At 35.5% G+C, this 14,516-nt stretch overlaps 2 protein-coding genes across 4 annotated transcripts in view; one reads left to right on the forward strand and one right to left on the reverse strand.

Moving 5' to 3' along the window:
• The first annotated feature begins 4,116 nt into the window (after positions 1 to 4,116).
• On the forward strand, positions 4,117 to 10,299 carry LOC111501797 (uncharacterized). Its single transcript, XM_074176475.1, has 4 exons — positions 4,117 to 4,138; positions 6,437 to 6,581; positions 8,647 to 8,869; positions 10,052 to 10,299. Exons 2-4 carry the CDS (start codon positions 6,451 to 6,453, stop codon positions 10,187 to 10,189), a joined length of 492 nt encoding a protein of 163 aa, XP_074032576.1. The 5' UTR covers positions 4,117 to 4,138; positions 6,437 to 6,450; the 3' UTR covers positions 10,190 to 10,299.
• An 867-nt stretch (positions 10,300 to 11,166) lies between these two features.
• The window catches only part of LOC111518326 (trace amine-associated receptor 4), a 78,343-nt gene continuing 74,993 nt past the window's right edge, over positions 11,167 to 14,516 (reverse strand). For 2 of the 3 annotated variants that reach the window (XM_023174745.2, XM_023174744.2), the window contains exon 4: positions 11,167 to 13,146. In XM_023174745.2, the coding sequence (XP_023030513.1) occupies positions 12,613 to 13,146 (534 nt within the window). In that variant the 3' untranslated portion in view covers positions 11,167 to 12,612. The remainder of the gene's footprint in view (positions 13,147 to 14,516) is intronic. The other variant, XR_002723951.2, reaches the window with a different exon arrangement.

A 14,516-nucleotide genomic window follows, 5' to 3' on the forward strand; every position in this document is an offset into this window, starting at 1 on the left:
TTTTTAGTTGTTTGAGGGATTTCAAATCATTTTATATAGTAGACAATGGAAGTCCGAACTAGTGAAATTCATCATGAAACATTGTCAATCACCTTCAAACAAATATATTATTGATATTGAAAATTTTATTTCCGGATGTGATCGACACAGGGGAGGGGGTGTGAGCCCTTGGTATTTTCTTTTTTAGGTTGATTTTGTATTCAGTATATCATAAAATTTCTTAGAATAATTCATTACATATTTTTTTGTTTCAATATTGTATTTCTTCCTTTTTGAAATCTGTTTTAGGTCAATTGCTAAGGCATTGAAAAATTTGGGACCGAAAAAAAAGAAAATTCTTTGTGTTGATGTTTTTTTAAAGGATTGGACATTAACATTCATGTTTGTGGTAGACCTGTTTTTCCTAATATTTTTCATGAAAACACTACTTAAAAAACTGGATGATCTGAACTTTATAAAGCATTCAAATTTGCTGAAATGTGAACAGTTTTTTGGTTGGAAAGTGTGTTCCAATCATTTGAAGAGCAGCCTTTGCAATTCCAGCGACATGATTGTGCCAAGACGTATCGTTCTCCATTCTAACCCCAGACAAATTTATCGAAGCAGAAAGCGAAATTGTTCATCCTGACATTTTTATATCCGGTTCGGAGACATTTATCTCTTTGGCGAAAACTGATGCCTGCGTTTTTTTGACATTCAGTTGAACCTGGTTGGTTTCACCCCAATTCGAAAACACCTCTAGATTCTCATTAAGATATTCAACCTCCTGCTGCCGGTCAAGATGTGCATCCGCAGCCGATGTCCTGGAATTCAGATGAAATGTCAGGGTGTGCCGCAAGGAAATATTTTAGGACCCTTGATGTTTTCAGTGTTTATTTTTGACTACCTCACTTTCTTATTCCATTGTCAAGTACATCTATACGCAGATGATATTCAGTTAAATTTGTCTTCTCATAACAGCGATACAGAAAGTTGCGTGGCCAATATAAACAGAGATTTGCACAAAACATTCCTATACTCGGAGAATCATGGACTGAAAATCAATCCAAATCAAACTTTGGCCTTATGCACAGGGTCTTAAAGACAAATAGTAGAAACTCAGTGTAACTTCAGACTCACTCTCGATAACGCAGACATTGACTGGGGTAGACAGTGTTAAAACTCTTGGCGTAACCTTTCCATGAACATGTGACAAACATTTTCAAAGTATCATTCTTCAAACTCAAATCGCTATATGAATTCAAGTATCAGTTATCAAAAGAAACGAAACTCAGGTTAGTTAAAACTCTTATTTACCCCCCATATCGAGTATTCTAGTTCGGTGTTTTACAATTTTTTGCCGCAATATAACAAGCAGAAGTTACAACGTATACAAAATGCTTGCATGCGATTCGTATGCTTGTATACCATATGGTGAACATGTCACACCATTTTTGTTAAAAATGAATGAGCTGAATGTGAGATACAGAAACCAATATTTGATAAAAAATGTTTTGTTTGAGTTGCTTAAAACTGAAACACCTGGTTATTTATATAGTTTATTAAGCAGGCATTCTGACATAGATATTGTCAATTTGAGAATTAACTTATTCAGCGTACCTAGGCACCGTTTTTCCAAATTTCGAGGATGTTTTTCTTATATAGCTCCTTCTTATCAGAATGAAATTTCACCCCATTTTTAAATTATAATATTCATCAATTTAAGAAAGAAATACAATCACTGATGCTTACTGCTCAGTACTAATTCAAAAAATTGAAAATTCAATGTATGGTAGTGCAAGGAAATTGTTAAATTGACCAAAATAATGTTTAGAATATTAAGAGTTATTAGCAACAGATCAATCAGTATTCGTTCTACTTTGTCCAAAGTTCTAGAAAAACTTATGGAAATACAAATACGAATCTTTGTTGAACAGTCTAAAATTCTACCTCAAAGCAATCGGGGTTCAGACCTGGTTAAAGTTGTGTGAGTGCACTTGTAAATATAACGGATGACATTATCAAAGGTAGTGATGAAAATAAAGCAACTGTACTCATCCTACTTGACTTTTCGAAAGCATTTGATTTGATAAACCACAGAATTCTCCTATCTAAACTTCACTACTTGAAGTTTGGCCAAAATGCTTGCAAACTTATTACTTCATATTTATCAAATAGACTTCAACGTGTTGCTCTGAATGATAAAACTTCTAATTTTGCTCATGTATCATGCGGTGCTCCTCAGGGTAGTATTTTGGGTCCACTTCTGTTCACCTTATTTACTGCAACATTTCATGAGGCTTTGCAGCACTGTAACTACCACATGTACGCTGATGACACACAGATATATAAAACCTTTGAACCAGATAATGTCATGCAAACTAACAGAGAAATAAATATTGACTTACAAACTTTAAAAGACATATGTGATAAACATCTACTCAAAATAAATCCTCAAAGGTCATGTGCTATTTTGTTCTGCAATGACAATGTCAGGAATGATATATCTCATAATATTATACTGAGGATGGGAAATGACGCAATACCTCATAGTGAGAGTGCAAGGAACTTGGGTTTGATACTAGATCAAAAATTGAGATTCAAAGAATAGGTTAATATTATGTTGAAAAGAAGTTACACTAGCTTAAAGATGATTTACCCACATAGACACTATTTAAGCCAAGATGTAAAAAAAATTCTGTGTGATTCATTAGTGCTTTCCCAATTCAACTATTGTGATATTGTACATGGGCCTTGTTTAGATGGCATGGATAGTCAGCGTATCCAGAAAATCCAGAACTGCTGTTTGAGACTTATTTTTGGCATAAAAAGCAGGCAGAGGATTTCTCATAAAATTAAAGGAATTGAATGGCTCGATATGTCCAACAGGCGTAAATTACATATTCTTTGCTAGTTCTACAAACTTTTGAAATACAAACAACCCAACTATCTCCATGATAAAGTCATATATAGAAAAGACATACATGATAGAAATACTCGACAAACTTTTTTCATCACCATTCCTCGACATAGAAAGGAAATTTTCAAACGTAGTTTTTCATATAATATTGCTAGTTACATGAATACATATAAGATAACCGACTACAGTAGGTCGTGTTTCTCTTTCTCTGTATGTTTGCGTGAACTACAAAAATGATATATAATTGAAAATATCTCCTAACTCAGAGCAAAAAACTAAAATGCTCACAGCATCGTCATGCAACCTGGCGGTTTTATGACCTAAAGAAATCACTGTCCTCACAAGTGAAAATAAATTATAAAAAGAGTTCCTATCTTTCCTATCTTTTCTCTCTCTTTCATCTTTTTTTTTTTCTCTTGCTTTCCTCTAGTCTTCTTCTTGTTTACTGGTACTAGTCAGTAGGTATATTTTAGTTTTAAGTTTAGTTTGTAGTAAGGGTCTGAATGGAAGACCAGTTTCTCTCTTCCTGGTGTTGAGAGAAAACTGAACTCTCACCTTTTATTTACCTATTTTTTTTTATTGAAACTCAATATTGGTTGTGAATTTTTGATAAATAATAAACGTATTATTATTATTATCATTTCTCATATGAATATCACACATATTGTTCTGGTTGGTTTCCAGATTTTGCAGTGGTTTTCTTTAGTTATAATCTCCACGAAGACCAAGATTTCATTCTCGCTGTCAAAGCTTTCTGATTCCAAACAATAAAAAAAAACGAAAATGAATTGAAATCGAATTGAAATATCAGGAACTATAATAACTCTTGCATAGATACACCTGAGTGATTCGTCATTTTGTCCATTGAACGAGATCTGGAAATTGATTACTTTAATCATCTCCAATCTATCTGAGTTACCGATAATTATTATCTATTGAAATGAATCATGTGACAATGTTTGCCTTTAAAAAATGCCTACGTGCTTCTCCATGTGATGAAACTAATAAAAGTCAGTGTTTTGTATCGAACAGCATTGTGCAATCTATTCCAATCGAGTGCATTTGCTACCTTTTCTTGGACTCTAATTTTGCGGTAAGAGATTGAATCGATGAACATATATCGCAGGAATTGTGCATTTATTGTGAAGTTGTCACTTCTCATAGATTGATAGATCAATATTGAGTGAAATCAGAGTAGAGCGTGATTTCTGTGAAGTGAAAAATATTGGCAAATACAGCGTGAGTCAACAGAGTTGCCTTGGTCACTTGTTCTGAGGTTATCAGATATTTTGATCTCTTCAGTTTTCTGCTGTATATCGATTCATTTTATTTCGACTGAAGACTGGCCGAACAAACTTTGGTTTATTTTACGGGAAACCTATTTCAATTCCGTTGTGCCAAGTTGAAAAAAAATAGTTTGCAGGCATTCAAACTAAGGCGTGCTTACAAACTTCAACAAGTTTTGGACAACTGGAAGAACAAAATAACCAAAAATAGATAAGTCTATGATTTTATGAAAGAAGCTTCCAGGCTCACAATGGAAAGTATGTTGGTCAAACTTGGTGTAAAGCAATATCTCGCTTCAAGGAACATAGACCAGAGAAGTCTATAGTGTCTCAAAGTACTCAAAACGCCGGTCACAGAATAAATAAGAAAAATTTAAATTGTTGAGGCCGATATATGACAATACATTTTTAGAGGCCTCTACATAATCATGTATAATCAAACTTCGACAACGGTGAAAAATCACTTAGTGTTCTTTTCGACTTGACACGGGCGGTCTTCTTCTTGATAAACTGTTTGACATGGGCGTCCGTGGTCCAAGTCTGAAATGGATTGAAACCTATTTAACTGGTCGTACACAGGTTGTTAAAGTTAGGCTTCAGACTGGATCTATTGTCTCTGAATCTCGAAACGTTGTTACAGGTGTGCCCCAAAGTAGTGTTTTGGGGCCTACACTATTTATTTTATTTGTTAATGACCTTTCAAAAACTAATCATCCACAGTGCTCTATACAATTTGCTGATGACACATCTTTTACTATCAGTGGTTCGGAATGTGAAACATTGTCAGTAAGAGCAAATGATGCTGTATCCAACATGCAAAATTATTGTTCTGAGAATGGCTTGATTCTAAATAATATTAAAACCAACACCATTCTCTTTACAATTCAGGAAACTGATTGTAGTGTATTGGTTAGGTATGAGATTAAAAGTATTGAACAGGTAAACTATACAAAAATTTTAGGAGTTTTTATTGATTCCCAACTCAATTGGAATCATCATATTGATTTCATACCGAAAAAATTAGCGACACACTGTTTCGTTATATGGAATCTGCGTAATTTTGCGTCTATTGAAATTCTTAAAAGTTACTACTATGCGTATGTTCACTCTGCCCTCAATTACTGTATTATTTGTTTTGGCAACTGCAATAGAATCAGTGACTTATTAATTTTCCAGAAAAAGATTATTAGAACTTTTTGCAAAGTTGAATATATAAACTGTTACTTGCATGAATATTCTTAATTGCATAATCTACGTTAAATCAAATTGCTCCAAGTTTCAGAACAGAGATGATACATGTCTTCTTTCGGACTTCACCCTGAGAAAAAACTATAACATTTTGATTCCTAGTCATAAGTTAGCCAAGGTGACTAATAGACCTCATAACATGTCAATAAAACTGTACAACAAGCTCCCAATATCCATTAAAAAATAACTAGTGTAAAGCTCTTTAAACAAAAAGTTCGGAAACTATTATGTGAAAAGGTACTTTATTCGCTTAATGAATTTTTTCAGTCTGATTTGGAATTTTAAATTTTAATTTTTGTATCCCTTTTATGGTCTAAATGTTATATTGTATGTCTTATAATTATGTTGTTTTATGATTGTGACCTCATTGTAATTGTACTGAGTAATGTGACTTTTTCCATGCCTTCCCTAGGTCTACGGAAATAAAGATTTTTTGATTTTGATTTTTTTGAAGTTCATATATCAAAAATAACACTTTCACGTTATAATTATAGGTAGAAAACAGGTAAGATGAGGTATCACAACAAAAAGTCACTTACTATTTGTTGTTCACTTACTTCAGGTACGATAATAATTGAATGCAATTGATTCATTGGCTATCATTAGGTATGTATAAAAATATCAATAAATCCATGAAAATTCAGTTTTAGTCTTCTCCTGGTGATGTTAAGTCGGTTAGTTTGATTGAAGAATGAATATGTTGGTTAAATTATCTCTAATGAAATATCCAATATGAGGGAAAATCAATTATTGAGATGGTCTTAGTTTACCTCCGATAAATATATGATAAGATCAAAGTCTTAGGTCATCTCATAGCAATGGAGCCATATAACTTGTCGATTGAGCCTGTATATGTCTATGAAGGCCGGTTCAGAACAGAAATCAACCCGTATAAACGTGCTCGACACTCCAAAAATAAAAATAATCCATCACAACACTCATCAAGTTCCAATTTCTGATAATAATTTGCTCCCATGTTATCATTTCCTTTCAATTTTTCCAGCTTTCAGCCTGATAATGAGCTCATACAGAACTGACGATCCAGACCCGCAGCTAGGACTCACCTCTAGGGACAAATATCTCCTGAAAAATTCATGGGAAACGGTAATGAAAGACTCGACTGGAAATGGGATAAAATTTTTCATGAGGTGAGTTCAGGCAAGAGTTTATCTAAGAAGGGTTTCATGAGAAATCACTTTCAAGGCATTTTTTTTCTATCGGCTGTATTTCAACAGTGAGGCTTGAAGATTTCACATTATGAGATTATCCTTCATCAGTTTCTCCTGCGTTGGAGAAAAGCTTTTTTTGTGATTCATTTGAATTATGTAAGAATGGAACCAACTAAACTCTTCAATTTTCGATGAACTGGTTCACAAGATAATGGAAGCTTTATAGATTTCGTGGAAGCATCAACTCGAAAGCTGCAACCGTTAACTGATAATGTATACCGCAGTAGCAGACGAAACGTCAGCCTTACAAACCTGGCATTAAGGCAATCATACGATGTGGAATGAAAATTTTCGAGACTCTGACTTATTAGAATGCTAACTTAGATTTGTCTTAATAACTCAACCTGGCTACTATCCGTTGATTACCGCCTATAATTGGGATATCGATAGTACCGCTGTTTTGAATATCTACATAGTATTCAAACGTATTCCAAAAACACTTCATTGTGAGATTTTCACTAAATTGTTTTACAAAAACGCAACACGTGTTTCTCCATACAATGGCTTCATCTGGCGTGTTGAAAGACATCGGCCGATTCCATCATATACATAGTATTCAATGAATGTGGTTGGAAAATTTTTTAAGAAAGTATAGATGCATGAAAGATTCACAACTCTGGAAAAAGCAATGTTATGTCACATACATACCCAGCGTTAACCATCTTAGAGATTGAACTTGCATGGATTGAGGAGAAAATTATGTTCTAACAAGATGGTGTTTTCTCACATCACCGACAAAATGTGTCTGACTATTCAAACGATAGATTTTTTGAAGTCGCTTGCTAGGGCCGAATGGATACAATATAGTGGCCTCCTCGGTTGCCCGACCTAAGTTCTCCGGATTTTTCAAAGAGGCATATTAAAAGCCTGCGAGAGTAAACATCGGAGTTTTGCAATTATTATTTGTCAATACATGTGTACTCCATGAATAAACTTGACGTGTTTTTGGACTTTTGTAAAAGAATATTTTCCTTGTGGTACATTTTGAATGACATGTTCTCTAGGTAGCCACGAATAAGAGAAGCTCCAAGGTTTTTTTCGCATATGAATGGTAATGAGAATATACAGTTTACCAAGGAGATGGAGAACAAAAAACTGAGCTTTTCTGGAATGGACTAGTTAGGATGAAAGTCTCATATCCACAGTATACCGAAAATCGAGTATTTTTGCCAATTGATCACCAGGTACTGATCATTTGTGGTTATATAAAGTCATATAAAATGTTATCGACACTCTATGAAAATGGAATGTTCTCTAAAAAAAGTGAACGTACAGATATGAAATAAGTTATCCAATGAACAATATTTTGGCCACTGGTATTCTTAGTATATAAAAATTTTTCCCTGAGCACACATAGCATCACAAATAAAATTGTCAATTTTGCGCATGAAACTGCTCTTCTGTATGGTGGTGATAATTAGGATGGGAAGATCACTTATGATCACTTTTCCACGTGTTTTGCTGAAAAAAATAGCATCACCGATAGATGACTAAAGCTGTTTTAGTCATCTGTCGATAATGCTAACTCAGTTAGCACGTCTACAAAAGTGCTATAGTTCCTGTGTGACGAATCTGTTTCAGACAGATTTATTCCACGCTTGAGATTCCCAATGTACCCATTGAAAATTGTTATATGTTCGAGATTACTTCGGAAATGCCACACATTTTCATGACTTTCATGTCAACTTTCAAAACAATGGAGAGAACAAAAGATTTCTTCATAGTCAAGAAAGCAAATGAAAATATATTCACTATAGTTAGTAGATTAAAAAAGTTGCAAGGTGGAATGTAAGTAACAATTTTGTCAATATGAATTACGAAGATGTATAATTGAGTGGCCTCCTCGTTCACCCGATCTGAGTCCTCCAAATTCTTTGAAGAGGCATATTGAGTACCTGGGAGACCCTGGTTTAGGTACTCAGTGAAATCAACGTTCCGGTTCGAAAATTTCCGAAATAAACATACATTTTTGTATTTTTTTCAGGTTATTCGAAATCCAACCAAAACATCAGCAAGCCTTCCCCTTCAGAAACATTTCCAAGAACGACTTACCAACCAACAAAACATTCCAGGCTCACTGCAACTCTGTCCTGTACAGCATTAGTTCACTGATAGGTGTAATGGAAGATTCCGCAGTCTTCTCGAGTTTAGCTGCAAAAATAGGAATTGCGCATGCTCCAAGAGGCGTAGATATCGATGCTTTGAAGGTGAATAATACAAACAACTCAGATTTTGATCGGAAATGACAAAGAATTTGTTCAAATTAATGATATACGTAGATATATTGATATCTCAGCAACAAATAGTATTGTAAATTTGACAAAAAAACGATGTGGAACGAAATTGTGGAAAAGAAAAATTGTATTTTCTAGGCATCATAAAGTACCAGCATTTAGAAGGGTCTAGTTTTGAGCAAATGTACAAATATACGCTCAATACCCTTGGTGATGATATCTTTCGGATACGATCCTGAAAAATTGAATTGCAAGCTTCAAAACAGATTAATTTCCCATTGACGATGGTGTATTGAGACATGACATCATTACATTCCATCAAATCGTTGAATTGGGCCAAAACGACTATCTGAAGCACCAAATCCTTCGAATAAATGTGTACATTTTGTAGTATATGCCGATTTCGATATGATCTGCGCTTGAAAAAGATACACACCTCTTGAGCCGTATTTTCAGAAACTAAGAACACTGTTTTGAAGTGAAAATATATAAGCATCTCATCAACTTCTCATGCTTCATACAACTCAATTATCTAGCAGATGTATCCGTTGTAGTACTAGTCAGGAATGTAATATCATCTGGTGTTCAATAGGTTAATTTCTGATATTGAGAATAATTGAAAGATATTGAAGCTTTCAATAATTTTTTTAGGAGAGATCTGCTTTTTATCAAACTTCTTTGGGTATTTTCACCTTCCACAACCATTGCTGTATTAATGAATACCACTGGAGTTTTTTCCCAAAATCAAACCGTTATTTCAACACCTAGACAGGTGTTTCGATCACCAAGTGATCATCTTCAAGAGGAAGCTTGATCTTCCTCTTGAAGCATGTGTCGAAGTGTTGAAATAACGGTTTGTGACTCCATCAATATTAAATAAATATCTCTGAATTGTACCATAATTTTTTATTTATCAGTAATTTGTCATATTCAATAATTTTGTCAAGCAAGAAAACTGTTGAGAGATTCTGCAGGTATCTGACTTTGTTTTCAGAATTGGAAAAATCTATTGATCTTCTTGGTTTCTTTCACTGTCCTGCTTTATTTTCGAACGTCCTCAACAGATATACATTTTTTTCATCAAGGTTTCAATTCATCAATGAATAATGTAATTATAGAAAAAAACACCAATTTCACACTGTTTTATAATTCCAGGACGTCAAAGCGGCCCTAGTTGACACCTTATCTTTCATGAAACAGGAAGAATTGGAAGCCTGGAACAAATTCCTAGATGTGATGGTGAGAGAAGTGTATAAACCTATCGAAGAATACAGAAAAGGAAAACAATTTTGAAATGAGTGTGATTCAGCTGGATATTTTGGTACAAGGACTATCCTTTTATTAATTAGTTATACAGATGATAAGTGTTAAAAGACGAAATAAATCATCATCCCATCACTTTACCTTTCGTGATAACAACAATTTTATTATATCTTATCTCGTGTACTGAAACCCACAATTGAAAAAGATACGCAAAACATGTTTTTTAAAACATAAGTGGATATACTTACTTTTCGCATCTGAAATCAATGTTCGTGATATGTTTTTAAAATATTCAACATATATTTATTTTCGCGTTCCATTATTTATAAATTTGAAATGATATTCACACCATAAATCTTATATATTTGGGAAAGGAAGGTTATTGTTTTCTACTTCTCTATCTTCATACAAAAAATATAGGAATCTTCCAAAGAAAGAAAGCAATTTAATCCATAATGAATTCTGATTTGATTACATTAAGTGGTTTATCTTGTACTGTTATCAAGATTGGTGCTATTAGACAAGTGTTTTATTCCGAAACATCGATGTTCACCATTGGGGATTTCAGTGTTCCAAGTGAAATATTGCCTCTTTCATATACGATATCAGTGTTTATATGGAAGTAATTGTTTGAAATGGATTTTTTCCAGTTTTTCTGTGAAAGTTACTTCTTTGCGTGATCTACACATCTTTTTTTTCAAATAAACTGCTTTTTTTTGAAGATTACCTCATTTTTAAGTTTGAAGATGGAGAAGTAGAAAGCCAAAACCTTTTTTTCCCAAAAATTGACCTCTTCTAAAAATATACCTCTTTCAATTTGAATCATCCATGATTTGCCTTCTCCAGTGTTTACATATATCAATGGAGAAGGGTGCCGCAAGGTTCGGTTTCTCTTTCATATTTTTCAAATAACACTGTTTATGGTAACAGCAATGCTCAAAATTCCCATTTTTATAAACAAAATCTAGAAGAGAGACTGATATTTTGGGTGAGAAAAAAACTGACCATTGATAAAAAAATAAATTTTAATGAAAACAATTATAATGAGTCCGTTTCTAAATAAATTCATACTTGTATACAACATTCCATCCATGGTCCACTGTTGACTTTTTATACCTCATCACAATTGGGTCAGAGTATACTGAATCTGGAAATTATTTTCAAAGTGAATGAAAGAGCAAATTCATAAAATCATAAGTGTTGTGGAGTTTCATTCGCATTTCTCAAAGGAAGTTTCAACAGAAATTTGCAAAATTTTCATATTCAAAAACAGCTTTTGTAACAGTTTTACTCTCATACTTCATTCTCATTAAAAGGTAAGTTTCTTATGGAGAAGTTATCGATGATAATCAAGAAAAATGTGCTTCAATATGAAACTACCTATATAACCGACTCAAGAACTTAAATTTTGCTCGTTACCCTGTATATAAGCCGTACAACATGGTGATGATTCTGCTCATCAGTTGATCAACAGATTTCAAGATGAAGTATCAAGAACTATGGAAGTTCATAGCCTGGAATATAATACTGATATTAACCCTTCAGTGGGTGATAAATCAAAACACAATATGATTACGTTCAGTTCAGATTTGATGGTATGACTAATTGATTATCGATGTTCCAAAAGTCTTCATTTTGAAGTTGAAATGTCTCAATTCAATCAATGACTGTTGTGAGAGATGATTTTGCACCATTTGGTTGCTACTATTATAATGTCGAAGCCCGAGACAATAGTCTATGTATTTCATCCTTCGTACCTTCAGGAACTGAAAAGTTTCACGAGTTGAGTAACATCTGAGTCGTCAAGAGTAGTCACAAAACATTTGGCCTCTTGATGGGAGGAAACCAGTACCGTCATGTGAGATATTTGTCTATTTTTCCGTAGCCAGAAAAATGTTTGTATCAGATGCGACGTTTATGTTATACTCTCATTTGCGTAGTTCCCTGAGAATAAACTTCAGTTATCATCAAAATAGCTGAAAGGTGATTGAAGAGAATGACATCCATCGTGGAATTATTCCAAAACTTCTGAGAATATATTCATCAATATCAGCAAGTCTTAGCTTTCTTTGAATTGAACTCATCTCTGCCCCTAGAACGGAAAACGAAAGTATATCAATTTGATATCAACTAGCTAGAATATACCCTTAGTCAGATCTTGGTGCTAGACTCAACTTAAGAGGCAAGGCTGTTTATGAGTAAGCACGCCAATGATAGCCCCATTTAGCATTGACATTCGCGATTTGATTCTTCAGTGTTGAACTCCCTAGTTGGCTTCTTCATAAGCTACATCTAGTTTTCCAAAATCATCCCACCAACTGAAAAGCAGAACCCACCTTCGCCCATTCATCCTGCATTGGAACAATCACAAACAAAGAAATTGACTAGACAAAGCCTAAAATCTCCCACTCCTACTCCCCAAACTTCGGATAACAACATCACAAATCTCCTCCTCACACCACACTCGATCCATGCTTCATCCCTCGTTCCCTCCCGGTTATTATCACAATGTCCGAACCCCGGTTCACGGCGAAGCTCTCTACCATGCTTCTGGACATCCGCAGCTGTCTAGGCGCCTCGCCAGCGAGCAGCAGCCTAGGATTATCGCTGAAGATGCGTTGCTCGCAGTCAGAAACGACCCCGGAGCTTTCCGGGTGCGCCATGGGCACCAGGAGGAAGTCCGCTGCGGGTTTCCACTCGAAGCAGTCTCTCTGCACGTTGTTGATGAAAGAGCCGACGTCTCCAGCTGTTGCTGCTGCACTGGGGGGAAGCTGGTCTGACGTTCCGTGGCTGCTGCGGTGCGTGAAGCCTAAGGCAGTCAAGAGGTCGTCTACTACTCTGCGTACTGCTCGGCGAAGCTCGGAATTCCGGTAGCCGTAGACCCACGGGTTGAAGGCGCTGCTTGCTAGGATGGGGAGCGCCAAGTAGACTGAGATCCAAGCTGTGAGGATGTTGGTGCCGATGAAGACGTCCATCAGCATGCATACCTGAAACAACGAGGGGTTTATGTTATATTAAAGATGTTATTTGTTGAGGCTCAAACTATGTTCATTGGACGTCTTTGGACCTTTGAAAAACTATAGTGGAACCACAATATCGATGAGAACATAATCCAGGCGAATGGAATCTAAAATACCAAACATTTCGTCTGCTTCGATATACATCATAATCGGTAAGGTTATATCTCGGAGTCTCAGCGATAGCTGACTGGTGAGCTACGGATTCACTCGTATTTATAATTTCAGAGAGTGGCGAGGGTGATTGTAGGGACGGAAGTTCGGCTGATGGAAGGGATGATGGGCGGAGAACCATACTTGAACATAATTTAACTGACCCAGGAACTGAAGGTAAATGACTGAAACAACGACTTGTGCTCGCTGAATGAGCCCTGGTGCAGTTGGGCCCTAATTCTCACCGAAAAATCATCTCTTCAGCGATGAATGGATACGTGAGAAAATTATCAAATTTGGGACGATACAAGTCCACATGAGTTTCAAGAGCGTTCAATCCCTATTCAAAAATTCGTTCATGATCAAGTGAAAGCGTATTGAATGAGTATTTTTGTTTCGTGTCATGGTGCTGATCCATGGAAAGAGAGTAAGTGGGTGAATCAAATATAAACGAGACTTTTCGACCTTCAGGTACAATAGTGGAGGGAGAACGTTCTTGCTATGTTTGTTGTTGGGTAGGTTTGTCAGGAGTAGGGGAAGTACATGGGATCGCCTTCTCAGCCCTCTCAGTATCCACCGTGACGATGTCGGAGCAAGAGGTACATCCGTTAATTGCGCAACGTGTTGTAATCAAGTTTCTCGCTGGAGAAGGCGTAAAACCGGCCGAAATCTTGAAGATATTGATGCACAGTTCAGAGAAGATACACTATCGCATGGCCAGAGTGTTTGCATGGCATGAACAGTTCCTGGAGGGTCGTAATAGTGTTGAAAATGAGAGCCATGACTGCAGACTTCGCCTCCTCACAGTCCAGACCTGTCACTCTATGACTTTCATGTGTTTGCTCCTCTCAAGGATGCTTTGAGGGGCCAAAGATTCGATAGTGCGCAACTGGCTGCAGACATGACCTGCATCTTTCTACGTGGAAGGAATTGGAAAGCTGCCTATCCGCTGGGAAGAATGTGTTTCCAAATCAGGAGATTATGTAGAAAAATAAATTATATTCTTTTTTGCGTTTAAAATAAAAATAAATTCTCGTTTATCTCGTTTATATTTGATTCACCTATATACAAGGTATAACACAATTGCTAACGTAACCTATCGTTATGACATATTTTATTAGAATCATAAATTCTGTTATGAGAATTGAAGTAGCTATTCATCAAGCTAGAAAATAATCGTATTCAGG

Source organism: Leptinotarsa decemlineata, unplaced genomic scaffold, assembly GCF_025532065.1.
Source record: "Leptinotarsa decemlineata unplaced genomic scaffold, Ldec_3_MD MMD2_tig00001719_RagTag_RagTag, whole genome shotgun sequence".
Taxonomy (NCBI): Eukaryota; Metazoa; Arthropoda; class Insecta; order Coleoptera; family Chrysomelidae; genus Leptinotarsa; species Leptinotarsa decemlineata.